Source organism: Petaurus breviceps, unplaced genomic scaffold (genome assembly GCF_028583685.1).
Source record: "Petaurus breviceps papuanus isolate PSGF00001 unplaced genomic scaffold, PetGlider_PUasm1.0 37, whole genome shotgun sequence".
NCBI lineage: Eukaryota > Metazoa > Chordata > Mammalia > Diprotodontia > Petauridae > Petaurus > Petaurus breviceps.
The window spans coordinates 40,259,048-40,273,071 of NW_027186296.1; the positions used below are offsets into that span (position 1 = coordinate 40,259,048).

General features: G+C 44.9%; 2 protein-coding genes across 3 annotated transcripts; one reads left to right on the forward strand and one right to left on the reverse strand.

Moving 5' to 3' along the window:
• The first annotated feature begins 190 nt into the window (after positions 1 to 190).
• PPIB (peptidylprolyl isomerase B) lies at positions 191 to 9,184 on the forward strand. 2 transcript variants are annotated; one of them, XM_069098334.1, is made up of 5 exons: positions 191 to 417; positions 1,825 to 1,938; positions 2,337 to 2,430; positions 8,014 to 8,198; positions 9,065 to 9,184. In XM_069098334.1, exons 1-5 carry the CDS (start codon positions 283 to 285, stop codon positions 9,086 to 9,088), a joined length of 552 nt encoding a protein of 183 aa, XP_068954435.1. In that variant the 5' UTR covers positions 191 to 282; the 3' UTR covers positions 9,089 to 9,184. The 2 variants fall into 2 exon arrangements, with proteins under 2 accessions (XP_068954435.1, XP_068954434.1); XM_069098333.1 differs by having other exon boundaries at positions 207 to 417; positions 8,839 to 9,184.
• Positions 9,185 to 9,436: 252 nt separating this feature from the next.
• Positions 9,437 to 13,705, reverse strand: SNX22 (sorting nexin 22). Its single transcript, XM_069098335.1, has 6 exons — positions 13,535 to 13,705; positions 12,694 to 12,777; positions 12,110 to 12,214; positions 11,540 to 11,634; positions 10,587 to 10,654; positions 9,437 to 9,999 (listed from the first exon to the last, which is right to left on the reverse strand). Exons 1-6 carry the CDS (start codon positions 13,607 to 13,609, stop codon positions 9,875 to 9,877), a joined length of 552 nt encoding a protein of 183 aa, XP_068954436.1. The 5' UTR covers positions 13,610 to 13,705; the 3' UTR covers positions 9,437 to 9,874.
• Between the last annotated feature and the right edge of the window lie 319 nt (positions 13,706 to 14,024).

Genomic DNA, 14,024 nt, shown 5'->3' on the forward strand with positions numbered 1-14,024 from the left:
CAGCTGGGGAGCCCAATGATCTGGTGAGAACGTGGCAGCCACCTAAGAGACCGCGTCCGCTCGGGTACGAGCTTCCAGAGCTTTGGCTCCGCCCCCCCGAAGGGATTCTCTATCTGGTGCCGGCCAAGGGGGGAAATAGGGTGTCTGTGGTACTCAAAGCCCGGGAGTGAAGACCTCCGCTCCCCCATTTCCCGTGGATTTTGGTGGAGGCAGGAGGGGGGGGGCGCCCCGCCCTCTTCCTGCCTCCGCGTTCCCCAGGCCGCGGCCGCGCCCGCAGGTTTGATGCTGCGTCTGACGGAGCGGAACATGAAGCTGCTCGTCGTGGCCGCTTTCGTCTTGGGCTCGGTGCTCTTCTTGCTCTTGCCGGGATTCTCCGCGGCCGACGAGAAGAAGAAGGGACCCAAAGTCACCGCCAAGGTCTGAGCCAGACGGGGAGGCCGCGCGCCCTCATCCGGCTTCTGGAGTCCCTCCTCCTTCGCGGCCCGACGCCGGACCGGGAGGCTGGGGCCCTCGTGGTGGATGCCCTCCTTCCAAGCCGGGTTGGGCGGGGAGCGGTGGGCGGCGGCGGGGCGGGAGGCGCCTTGGGGGGAGGGGGCCGGGAGGGAGCCCCCGGGGCATGTCGGGCTGAAGCATCCCAGGGAAACGCACCCCCCCCCCCCAGCAGCCCAGGTTTTCGGAGGCCAGTTTGAGAGTAAACCCGCTTCCCCCAGAAGTCCCCTGAGGGTCTGCTCCCAGTCCACTAATCGTGGGGTCCCTGCAGACAGGGACCAGCGGAAGCCCGCTGTACCCTTAAGTAGCCTAACCAGCCCAGTCCCATGGCCCCAGTCTCCACTGAAATAGTACCAGTTTTTGACATTGACCTTGCTCATTCTCAATGCTTGGAGAAAATTACTTAAGGAATTTGGGGTGGGTTTTTTTCCCCCTTCCCTACCTTACATTTCCTAACTTGCCTTTTCATCAAGCTAGCAGATAATAGTAGACCTTTAAATTCAAAAGTTATATACAGTTTGGCTTGAAAGGGCTTTTGACCTCTGATAGGGGTTTGTGGTTGCCTGCCCCTTCTTTACTGTAGAGCAGTAGTTCCCAAACTTTTTTTGATCTCAGGACCCCATTTATACCCTCAAAAATTATTGAAGACCCCCAAAGACATTTTCAGTGTGGTTTATATTTATCAGTGTTTACTGTATTCGAAATTAGAGCTGGTAAGTTTTTAAAATATTCAGAATGACAATAAACCCACCACATGTTAACTTAAATAAAATTTTATTTGCTTCTGCATTCAATTTATTGTAATATGTTGTTTTAGTTAAAATATATGAAGAAAATCTGGCCTCATGCAGATACATAGTTAGAAAAAGGAGAGGAGTGGGGTGGCCAGGTAGCACAGCGAGTAAGAGCACAGGCCCCAGTGTGGGGATGACCTGGGGATCAAATCCGGGCTCAGATACTCAGCACCACACCCAGAAACACCGATGTAACCTTAAGCAAGTTACTTAACCCCAATTGCTTTTAAAAAAAAAAAAAAAAGAAAAAGGAGAGGAGTATTTTAATAGGAAATAAAGCCTTAGTATTGTTTAGAAATAGTTTTAAGTTTAAAGACCCCCAGAAAGGGTCTCGGGAATCTTCTTCTCTTCTTTGAGAACCACTGCTGTAGAATAAGTTGACCTAGGAGGCAAATACAGAGTCCAAGACATTACCCTCATTCATTTATATTAGTAACCAGTGGGCACACCTGCCCTATCAAGAACCTTGCCTTAAAGCTTAAGGAGAGAATAAGAGGGGGGAAATGCTTTTTTTTTAAGGCTTATAATCTTTCTACTTCAGGTATATTTTGATCTACGAATTGGTGATGAAGATGTAGGCCGAGTTGTCATTGGTCTCTTTGGGAAGACAACTCCAAAGACAGTGGACAATTTTGTGGCTTTGTCCACGGGAGAGGTAAGTGACAGGAACTTGATTCCAAGAAAGTGATAGACCCAAGTTTTCCAAGCTGAAGCTAGTGATTGCTATTTAAAAAAAAAAAAAAAAGGCATCCTAACCTATTTGCTTTGTTTATTTGCCTCCCTGGCTCTCATCATAACAAGAGGGTATGATGTAAAGTGAGAGACTAATTTTCTCAGCAATGCCCAGGGAGAAAATTGGTCTTTCTGAGCAGTGAAAGTGGGGAAGAGTCTATCTTGGGCCCTTCATAGATGTGCCTGGGAGCACTGAGCCTGCTTGCTCCTCAACCCAGCATTTAGTAATATAGGGTTGGGATTACCTGTGAGGTGCTTCTCTACGTCTGCTAGGCTTGTGGTCTCTTACAGATCCCTTATTTTACCTCCCTATTTTTCCAGAAAGGATTTGGCTTCAAGGGCAGCAAATTTCATCGTGTGATCAAGGATTTTATGATTCAAGGTGGAGACTTCACGCGGGGTGATGGCACAGGAGGTAATATCTAACCTGCACTTTTGGTTTGACTTCTCTGAGAAAAGAGTTTGTTGCTGCTGCTCAGGGTGGGAATGTTGGGCAATATTTTGTAAAAGAGGTAATATATCTTCTTTCTACATTTCCCCATAGATATATACTTGCTTCTACTGGAGCAAGCAGTGCTTTTTTTATCATACATAAATCCAGCAGGGATAGGGGAAAATGGCATAAGAGTATTTCTCACAGTCTCAGCAGAAATGCTGATCTAGATCTTATAGCAGCTTGCTAATTAGCTGCTTCCAGCATAGTAGATGAGTTTGATGTCTAGGTATTTCATGGAGAATCCTAGGTGAATGTAATAAATCATAAGTCAGGCTTGTTTAAAGGAGGAAGGGGACTGTTATTGGGGAATAGCATCAGAATTCCTGAAGAACTAACTGAGAAGAGTATGTGACAAAGAATAGGGGTAAGACATTCACATGAGATACCCCAGCATTCACACGCTAAAATTCTACCACATCTTGTTGTAGACATTTATGTATTTTACAGTGTCATGGCCAAATCTTTGAAATTTAACTGTATTCCAGCCTTTTTTTAACCCTTAATACATTTTTTTTAAGCAATTGGGGTTAAGTAACTTGCTCAAGGTTACGTGGCCAGGTGTTTCTGGGTGGGTGCTAAGTGTCTGAGCCTGGATTCGATCCCAGGTCATCCTGACTCTGGGGCCGGTGCTCTTACTCACTGCACCACCTGGCCGCCCCAACCCTTAATACATTTGAAAAAATTCTGTATGTCTCCAGAAAGATATTTTGCATACAGTGTAAGATCTCTCTCTTCCCTCTTAACCCCAGAACAAATACATTTATTGATCATCTTCTAGGGACTGTGCAATGTGCTAAGCCCTCTTGGGCCTTTAAAATAGTCTTTATCTCAAGGAGCTTACAATCAAATTGGAAAACTGGACATACAAATGAAAAATTAACCTAGAGATTTTAGTAGCTGCAGAAAATAGTAGAAGAAGGCAGTATGAATTATTTTTATTCATAGTAGTTGTGGGGAAATCAGTTAAAGACTGATGCTTAGAGAAGAAATAGGTCTTGAGTCTAGTTGGGGGTGAAGGATGAGGAGGCATCCTAAGCAAAAATACAGAAGCAGTAAAAACAGAGTGATTGGGAGGAGTTGACTAAATGGAAGGATTCTGTAGTGTTAGCTAAGCATCAGCAGACATTTATTAAGAGCCTGTTGTGTGCCAGGTACTATATTTGGCATTGGAGATACAAAGGCAAAAATGAAATTGTAAGCAACTTTCATTTTATGGAGGGGAGGAGGTGACAGCGTGTACATACACGTACAAACACACCACTTCTGGGCAAGGGATGATGAGCAGCAACTAGGAAATATGGTTGGATCACAGTGCATGTGGAGGGCAGTAATGTATCTGATTGTAAGGGTTGGAAGGGACCAGTTTGTGAAGAGTTTTAAGTGTCAGAAGAGCCTATATTTTATTTAAAAAATAGAGAGCCTCTAGAGTTTGACTAAGGGAATAACATGGTAAGATCTGTACTTTTAGAAAATTACTTGTGTGATTTCAGTGTAGAAGGTGGAGTTGGGAGAAACTTGGTAAGAGGCTGTTGCAGTAATTGAGGCACAAGGTGATGAGGGCTTGGACTGGGGTAGTGAATGTGCAGGTGGATCCAGGAAATGATGTAGGGCTACAAAAGACAAAATTTGGCAACTGATTGATGTGGTATGGGTGAAAAGATGACCTGGAGGTTGTAATTTAGGTGTTAGAAGAATGGTGGTGCCTTTGAGAGGTAGCCAGAAGGGGGTTCCCTGGGTCTGATTACAGAGCCTATTAGATTGGATTTTATTCAGTAAACAGTAGTCAGCCTTTTAGCCATATGATAATCATAATATGATCATCATAATCAAAGTTGAGTCTTGGGGTGATCAGTGGTATGTATATGGATAAAACTGGAAGCAGTTAAGAGACTGGATTTTGGGGAACTAGTTAAGGAAGCAGCTGTACTACTCCAGGTATAAAAGTGATGATTGAGTTTGAACTTGCATGGTAGCATTGGGAATGAAAAAGGAAAGAATAGATTTCAAAAAGTCACCGAATCTCTTACTCAGCTTGCTGAAGCTTGAGTGATAATATTGGAAGGATCTGAATTATTTTTACTGTATTTCAGCACATAATTGTTGCCATCACATAATCATTGCACCCTTTTTTTTTCCAGTTCAAAAATTGGTTTATAGCCTTTCATTGCATAATCGTTACATAGTATAATTCTATTCGTCAAGCCACAGAGTAACAATGTATTCACCAATGGCATATGGATACATATTTATCTGTCATGCATTTCCAGCCTAGAATTCTCAGCACAAGTGCATTGCCAGTATTCGGTTTTAATGTATATTCACAAGTATTCCGTGCATCCTAATCTTGCTCCAAAGACAGTTTAGTAATAAATGATTTTTAAGTAATACTGGCACAATTTTTTTCAAAGTTTCACATAATGGTCACAACCCACTTTTTTTTGCAAAAAATGCCATGAAGCCTGTGGTCAGGAACAGAAATTAGGAAGTTGAAAGTGGCTACAGTTTGTAGAGTTTGGAGCATGTTGAATATAGAACCTCCAGATGTTCACCAGGCAGTTTAAAATGCAAAATGGGAGCTTGAGAAGTCAGGAATGAAGATGCTGACTTGGGAAGAGGATACCAAAAGCTGCATTTGTTAAGCACCACAGTGTTTTCTACCTGGCATTTTACTAGTATGTGAGATGAAGATCGACTGTTTCTATCTTCATGAAGCTCGTAATATAGTATAGGAATGTGCCAGCTCAGACACACAAAGATACATAGCAAGTGCATGAGAAGTACAGACCCAACTGTTGTAGGGAAGGAAACCTAGGAGAAGAGAGCATTTTGAATTGGAGCCCAATAGCAAGATAGAATTTCAGCAGGTGGATGGGGGACTGGCATGAGGTAGGAATACACATTCTAAATATAGGGAATAACATGAACAAAAATAGAGAAAGCTAGTTTGACTGGAGCAAAGTACACATGGAGTAGAGTGTAAGAAAATGTAAATAAAAAGTTGGTGTAGCACCTTAACTGTAAGATCAAGAAGTTTGAACTTATACTGGGGAAGATGAAGAGCTTTTTGAGCTGAAGAGAGATCAGAGGTGTGCAGAAAGATAATATGGTACCTTTGAGTGAAGGGTAGGTTAGAGAAGGAGAGACTATCCATTTCTTTTATTCAGATAAGTAGTGATGATGGCTTAGAGGATAGATTCCATAAAAATAACGGAAAACACAGAACCTGACAACTTATTTACGCAACCCAAATTCAGCGGTAAGACCAAGGTTTTCAACATGGAGTACTGAATGAACTGACAAAAAATAAAGAAGTAAGGAGCAGGTGACAAAAGATGGATTGATTTATTTTGTGGCACATTGAATATGTGGTGTTTGTATGAAGCTAAGAAGAAAGATCAGATCTGAAGATAAATAATAATTGAGGAATCATCTGCCAAAGATGAATGATAGTTGAAACTGTGGGAATAAATAATATATTCACAAAAGAGAAGAGCTGTTGAGAAAGACCAAGGGGTAGTGTCTGGTCATCCAAGCCTAGAAGATTATAAAGGTGGGAGAGGGGGTTAGATTAATAATTTTTAAAGTGAGAGAGGTGTAAGGGAGTAGAGGGGACATCTTAGACCAGCCCCTAATTTTTCAGGTAAAGAACCTTGAGACCCTAATCAGTTAGGTGACTTAACCAAGTGTCACACAAGCAGCAAATAGCAATTCTGAACTTTTTTTTTCAAATTTTAAAAACATTTTTATTTAAAGTTTTGAGTTCCAGATTCTGTCCCTCCCTTTCTCCCCTTCCCCTCTCTAAGATGGTAAACAATCAGGTTATTTGATATACATGTGCAATTATATAAAACATTTCCATATTAGTTATTTTGTTACAAGAAGACTTGAATTTTTAAAAATGAAAGAAAGTGAAAAATAGCATGCTTCAGTCTGTATTCAGTCAATATCAGCTCTTCCTCTGGAAGCAGATACTATACTTCATCATTAGTCCTTTGGGATTGTCTTATATTGTTACTGTGTATGTTTTCTTGGTTCTGTTCACTATGCATCATTTTCAATTCTAGACTTCAAACCCACATCCTTTGGTTCCAAATCCTGTTCACATCCAAGGATTGAGTGTTTGGACACATGATTAAAAAATAGAAGCATTAAATATAGACTACTTTCTTTCAGGAAGTTATGGATTTTTAAGGCTTTACACTTTTTTTATACCAGCCATTTTCCAATATTCTCCTTTCCCTCCACCAGTATCTTCCCTTGTAACAAAGGAAAATCAAACCCACAAAATAACCTATCTCTTTAGTATAGGTGACAGTATCACCATAGCAATCTCTGTACGACCACCCCTCAAACAAAGAGATGTTTCATAATCTGCCTGCTAGAATCAGTACTGGTTTCAATGCTGTTTCATGAGAGTTCAGTTTCCATATGTATTATTGTAGTCAAAGTGTATACTCTAATAGTTCAACTTTCTTTGATCTATATCTATAGTTCATATAATTCTTCCCACTTTTCTTTGAATTTCTTGTTGTTTTGTAGTACAGTGATTTTTCATTACGTTTTGTGCAACCATGTGTTAAGCCATTTTTCATTCAACAGGAACCTTTTTAGAACTTTCTTTGAGGGAAACTCTATATGTAATGAACAAAACCAAGTTCTTATTCACTAATATATATATATATATATATATATATATATATTTTTTTTTAAGACAGGAAGTAAAGGGAAAAGGACAGTACAAGAGCTAAAACCCACTAGGGAAAATGGCTTGATTGATATACTAGCCAATGTAGTTTCCAAACTGGCTGGGAAATCTGAGGGTAGGGAAGTGAGGCCCATTTGTACAATAAAACTTCATTTATCAGGGATCATTATTCAGTCCTCCAGGATGTTCAATGCCAGGGTAATGGTCTGGGTAAGAAAACATATCTCTTCTCATTTCCCTCCCCTTTCCCTAATAAGAAAAAGTCTTGTTTTGAATCTTAGTGAGAGATGTTTTGTTTCCCCTCTCCCTAACCTTCTAGCAGTTGAAGAGGCAAAAGCTTAGCAGTCTTGGTCAGCTTCATTTTCCACCAAAGCCCTTCTCCACCCATCTGCTCTTTGCACTACTGTTACCGTGTGTCAGGAAGGTCATGGTTTGCACAGTTCATCTCTTAAGGATTTCCTTGCTCCTTATTTCATTCCACAGCTTTTTTCCCATATCAATCCCCTTTCTTCCTTTCATTCTCTCTCAAGCTTCATTAACAGCTTAACTAATGTATTGTACTGCTTCTCATATTTCCATAAACATTTTGTCATTTCTGTTTTTCAGTAATAGGAACTGGATTTTACTTATCAGTGAGATTTGACAATAGTTCCAGAGAAAGTGACTACTTTCTGTCCTGATTCTGTATTATCAAGCTAGCTTTAGGTGTTCTCCATATACAGAGATGTCTCTGCCCCCTCATACCAAGTTTGAAGTTTAATTTTCTACTCTAAGCTAGGCTATGCTTCAATTTGCAGGAAAGAGCATCTATGGTGATCGCTTCCCTGATGAGAACTTTAAACTGAAGCACTATGGGCCAGGCTGGGTGAGCATGGCCAATGCTGGCAAGGACACCAATGGCTCCCAGTTCTTCATCACCACTGTCAAAACACCATGGCTAGATGGCAAGCATGTGGTGTTTGGCAAAGTCCTAGAAGGAATGGTAAGCATCCAAGGCCTGAGCACAGGGGGCTCCGTCTCCTTATTCGTTATCTCTGTGGACAAACCTGAACATAGTCATCCTTGGACCTGCTTGGCTGGGTGCTATCCTTTTTTTTACCCTGGGGATTATGAGTGGGAGAAGGGGATGGGACTAGGGGAAGGCTACACTGTCCTCCACAGCTGGACACATGTAGCCTTAGAATTCCTGAATCAATATGAGCTGTCACTCTTGGTAGTGACTCAGGATCACTTCTGTTAGCCTGTGCCTTGAACCCTTCTCCGTAACCCCAAATCCTGCGACCTTTGCCAGGCTCTAAGCCAACCTAGGGTATGGTGAAGGAAGTACAGATTCTTCATCTTCATACCAAAGTGCCTGCTACCTCCTCCTTTGCCTAGAAATATGGGATAATAAAGTGGTATATGGTAGGAATGTGCTGCAGAAGTCACCAAAGCTTGGTAGCAGGATAATGGAAAGTTTTTTGACTTAAAGCCACAACATCCTTGTTCTTACTTGACCCTTTGGATATAGGCTCAGCAGGACCATAATTTCAGTCTTGTCTGAAGATCAGTTCTCTGGATTAGGTAATACTGTATTTGATGACACTAACCCTCCTCCTTATTTTTCTTTTTTCATTTATTAGGATGTGGTGCGAAAGGTGGAAAACACCAAGACAGATGGGCGGGACAAGCCCCTGAAGGATGTGACAATAGCCGAGTGTGGCACAATTGAAGTGGAGAAGCCTTTTGCCATTGCCAAGGAGTAGGGTCCCCTGGAGACCTGCTGTATAGGCTGTGCAGGAAGCTCTCCCCTCTTTGGGGACTGAAGCCTGGTCTGGTCCCTGTTCCAGCCCTGGGTTCCTAGTACAGCCCGTGGTGCTGACATCTGACTGAGCTAACCCAGAATCCATCCTCACATTCCACAGTCCCTCAGACCCGGTTTTGTAAAGAAATACATGCCAATAAAGAAGAAAACATTTTTTATAGAAAGCGAGTGGGCTGGGTTCATCCCTTGCCCTTAATAAGCATCTAAGCTTAGCCCAGCCTAGGATGACCCTTTACCCCCAAGCCCCCTGCAAGAAAATTCCAGAGAATTTTCAGGGTTTGTTTCCTATAGAACTAGGTACCTTCCTTTGCCCTATCTCCCCCTCTCTCCTGCCCTCCCTTGGATGCCTTTGGAAGCAAGCAGACCAGAGAGCAGTTCCTGGACCAGTGGCCACTGGGCGAGAGGATACCTTCTAGTCCTTGCTCTTTCCCTTTCACTTCCAAAGAGTGGAGCTCCTGCTTCACTGGTCAGCATCCTGCCTCATTCTCACGTCCATCCTCTCACCCTGTATAATGCCCTTGCTTTTTTCTCACTGTGGTTCCTTTTCTCCAATATAAACAGCCCATTCTTTGTTTATTTTGGGCTCATCCCTAAGAGAGACTCTCCTTTTATTCTGTGTTCTTCCTATCTCAGGGGGACAAGTGTTCTAGTCCCTCAGCATTCACCCATAAATTAGGGTCACAATCAGAGAATACAGGGTGTAGCAGGGGCCTGCCCAGCTTCATGTTAGTACAGGTTGTGTCCTATCAGAAGAATTCAGCTTTGAGCCTGTGGTCCCCTAGGCCAAGGGTCAGGATGCTGCAGGGAAGAGCAGTCTGGTTGACAGCACAGCTGGTGGGAATGTTCTAGTCCCTTCAGGGCCCTGGCTGTAGTAAGGGTGGTGTGAAATAGGGATCCTTCAGCTGGGCCACGGTGGGGCATCCTCTGTAGCCATAGAAGCCCTGCAGCACTCCATTCACCACCATGTTGGGGATAGGCTCTAAAAGAGGGAATAAATCCAGGCTGAATAGGAGGGACCAATGATGTCCCTGAAGAATGCATTTTTGAAGACCGCCTCAGTTGAAAGGGTGAGAACAAGACCCATAGGCTGACTTCTCCAGACACAGCTAATAAGTATCACCATGGGGAAGAAAGTCAGCTGAATATATCCCCTGACCCCTAAAGTAGCCCTCTCACTACTGAAGCCTGTTGCCTTTCTGGGAAAGTAAAGGACAGGACCCTATAGCTGTCCTGAAAGCCAGGCTAGATGCGGGGAGCTACAAAGTCAGTCTTCTTAATCTAACCTTAAGGATGGTGCTCCACTATTCACTGGCTGCCTCTCGAGTTTGAACTGCTGACAGCCTAAGAATGGGAGTCAGGCATGTGTGGTAACACCAGAAGCCAAGATGAGCCTGGTTCTAGGTACTGTGCTTAGTGCTGCCAGAGCTTTCTCTGGTTGGGTCGGCTGACAGGCCAAATGTTACTGGAGGAGGTGCAGGGATGTCCTCCATTCCTGCTTGGTGCCAATACAGATAGTACAGGCTTCAGAATTACAAACCCCTTTACAACTCTTGACATTTTACATACCTAGAGAAAGGCTTTGAACGTATGGATCCCTGTGGAAGTTCAGGACTGGTCTGTGGGGTAGCTGGGCACTAGAGAGAAAAGAGGTCGGTCAGGTCTACTTTACAAAGCACCACTGGTGCCTGGGATTTAGGATGCCTTGAGTGGAGAGCTGGCCACCAAGAACATGCATACAGTTGGAATAGGACCTAGGAATCAAGGAAACCAAATGAGATGCTAGGGAACTTCCATTCCTATACACAGTCATTCCAGAGAATTTATGGAAAATTATTGGCTGTAGAGTCCCCAGCTCTGTCACCTTTGTAACAGTAAATGACTTCTCTTTGGGTCTTGATGACCTCAGGAAGATCCCTTCAAGCCCTGAATCTGAGGCTAAGACAAGCAAGGTAGAGGTTTCCATCTACCATCAGAGGGAATGCCCACAGTCAAGCTTGTGACCACAAGGGGGCAGCAGGGCAAGGGCTAAGAGGACTCAGCCAAGCTCTCCAGCTTGCCTGCTGTTACTAGGCATGAACAATTGCTGCCAACTCCTCTGAGTGGCACCTGAACAAGGGAAAGCCCCAGCAGCTCTCCAGGGAGGGCAGTCTGAAAATGGGGGCAGAGACAACCAGGACCTGCCTCTAGGGACCCTTGCTTCTAATTAAAACCAACTTATTTACTAGTTAAGCCTCTGGCTAGCTTAAGAGTCAATGGGAGGAAGTTTTAAGGCTAAGCATCCACCTGGAAGAATATGAATAGTACCAGGGGTAAGAATCAGTTATGTGATAGGAATATTTGGTCAGTGTCTAGAAGAGAGAGGGCAGCAACACAAAAAGCCATGCAGAGATTTGGGCTGGTCCCCAAAGGCCAGCTTTTACCTGCCTTCTGAGGCCCAGAGCTCTACTGGTGTCATTAAGGTACTAGTTGAAGACATACCCTTCTCAATTCCCACCCTTAAGCTTCTGTTATCCACTCACTCCATGCTGCTGGCCTTAGGGTCTGAAGGGAAATGTCGAAGTTTCAGGAATTCCAGTACTTCCTTGGGGACTTCTTGATTGAGATACAGGACACCCTGGGAAATATAGTCAACAAACACTTATTAAATATTTACTGTGTGTTAGGTACTGTGATATGAACTAGAGCTAAGAAGACAAGAATGAAACAATCCCTGCCCTCAAGGAGCTTGCATTCTAATGAGAAAGACATAAATATATACATGTTTTTTTTTTTTAAAGAAAGAATCAAAAAATGGTTATGTGAGGGCACCTATAACCAAGGTGATGGTGTCAAGAAAGACTTTATGTAGAAAGAGGTCCCAGGAAAACCCAGGATCTCAAGAGAGGTGAGGAAGGAATGGATTCCAGGCATGGCTCAGATTGGGGATAGACAAATATACACACGGATACACATGCAATGATGTTACTGACAGGTTACATACTGCATCATCACAACTATGAGTACCCTGTGGTGAAAGAGCCCTCAAAAAAGATTTCCTATTGAGACCAGATGTTAGTCTCTAGAAAAAAGCCCAGCTCCACCCTTCTCACCTGGATATAAGCCTCTAATCCCTGTCTTCGATTCTCCAGAACCTTGGGCCTCCAGTTAGGCACTCGTTTGGGGGGAAAGTCAGGCACTTTGCAAAACTTCTTAATCTGTCCAAAGCCATAAGAAACCTGCTTAGAACTCTCAGTTCTGCCAGGAACTGGGGCCCTAAATAGAACACCCCCCTGCTTCCAACTCCTGTCCCCTCACTTTACTCCCACCCTCTGCAATACTTTGCCTCTTCTGGGTAGGTCCCAATAGAAGGGAGTGGTAAATTCAGACATCACCTCAGCTGAGTACCCCGAAAGTCAGGTGCAGAACAACCTAAAAAAACAAATCTTACCATAGACTCCAGTATTACTTTAACTTGCCACCACACAGGTTTTCTCCCATTGTTCTCCCCCTCCCCCCTTCTGCTTTCCACTCTGTGGTGGAGCAGTGATTTGAAAGAAAGACGGATCTCAGATGTGTAACTTGGAGTACCAGCCCTGGGGAGAGCTGGCTTTTGCCCTAGGTAGAACAGAAATAGGTCTCCCATGTCATTCAGTTCTCTCCATATCCCTAGGAACAGACACTACCTACGTCTCACCTGCTTGTGCAGGGCATGGAATTCGCTGTAACGCCGATGAATGGTGTGCCTTCTCCCGTTGCAGAGGACCTCAACCCTGAACACCTGAAGGGAGGGGGAAGCCGTAGGGAATGAGAACAAGCGAGCCACCCAAGTCCTGGCAAATTCAGGGCAAAAGTAAGCACGGAAGGGAATGGCCAGGTAGAGCTAGCGGGTCCCCACTGTTTCTCTCTTCTCTTCTTACCCCAGAGCAGCCAAGAGAAGACCCGATTCCAACCCTCTCCTAAAAGCCAATTTCAGCAGCTGAGCATCGTCCCGCACAAAGGCCCTTTCAGAACTGCCTCGGCTCTAGGGGATCTCTGGGAACACTAACACAGGACTGCTCACCTCTCCTTCCTCTCCCCCTCCTAGCAATCTAGGTCGAGGGGGTGGGGGGGGCAGAGAGAATAGGGGTGAAGGAGTCAGATGCAACCCCTTCTGCCCTCCAAGGCAAAGTTCACCAATTACAAGGTTCGAAGACTACCCCCCCCCCAATTTCTAAGTGCTGCTAACCTCGAAGGGAAAATCTCTGCCTTTGGGCCCCCAACCCCCGCCTCTCAATTAACATCCAGGAGAAAGATGGGAGGGGGGATGAAGTCCCCAGACTTGCATGGCAGAGGGAGGGAAACTCGATATGAAACTAGTTCGAGAGCTTCCCCACAGCTCCTGCCCAGGTCTCCCCTTCCCGTTACAGCCAACGCCCCCAGCCCAGAGTTTCCTTCCGTCCCACTACAGCGAACGCTGCCTCCCTGACGCTTTGAAATCCCCCATCGAGAAACTTTAGGACCCATTTTCCGAAGGGAGCACCCAACCGAACACTTACCATGTGTCCTTTTTCCAGGTTCCTCTCGGGCTCCGCTGCCTCCGGCCCCACGGACGGAATGTGTACTTGTAGCATCCCCAACCCAAACCCGCCTTCAGCCTGGGTACTTGGAGACTGCTCGAGCCCAAACTCAGGCTCCCGGACAGACCGCCGCTCCCTCCAGGGCTTGACTCAGAGATCGCCCCGCCCCGCCCCGCCAGGCTCCGCCCCTACCTGGGCCCCTCCCCCTCTCCCAAGCCCAGAGCTCCCCCTCTCTTGGCTAGAAGAAAGTGGGGCGGGTCGGCCAAAAGCTACCTGGGGCTGACGAGTTTGTCTCGGGGATGCTCGCTCCCCAGCTACAGAGAAGCCTGGGAGCACAGAGAAACCTTCTCAAAGGTTCCAGCTTTTTCGACAAGCTTTGCTGGGCTAGGAGGACCCCGGGAGCACTGACATGCTTGCCTGCTTCTCCGAGTTTATTCTCCAATGGAGCGCCCAAACTAGAAGGAATAAC

Excerpts from the sequence above, each read along its gene's own strand:
- PPIB (XM_069098333.1), top strand. The coding sequence starts at position 283 with ATGCTGCGTCTGACGGAGCGGAACATGAAGCTGCTCGTCGTGGCCGCT. Across the intron at positions 418-1,824 it reads GACCCAAAGTCACCGCCAAG|GTATATTTTGATCTACGAAT; the intron begins GTCTGAGCCAGA and ends TTTCTACTTCAG. Across the intron at positions 8,199-8,838 it reads GCAAAGTCCTAGAAGGAATG|GATGTGGTGCGAAAGGTGGA; the intron begins GTAAGCATCCAA and ends TTCATTTATTAG.
- SNX22 (XM_069098335.1), bottom strand. The coding sequence starts at position 13,609 with ATGCTACAAGTACACATTCCGTCCGTGGGGCCGGAGGCAGCGGAGCCC. Across the intron at positions 12,215-12,693 it reads TCCATGCCCTGCACAAGCAG|ATTAAGAAGTTTTGCAAAGT; the intron begins GTGAGACGTAGG and ends GGCTTTGGACAG. Across the intron at positions 11,635-12,109 it reads GATTAGAGGCTTATATCCAG|GGTGTCCTGTATCTCAATCA; the intron begins GTGAGAAGGGTG and ends TATATTTCCCAG.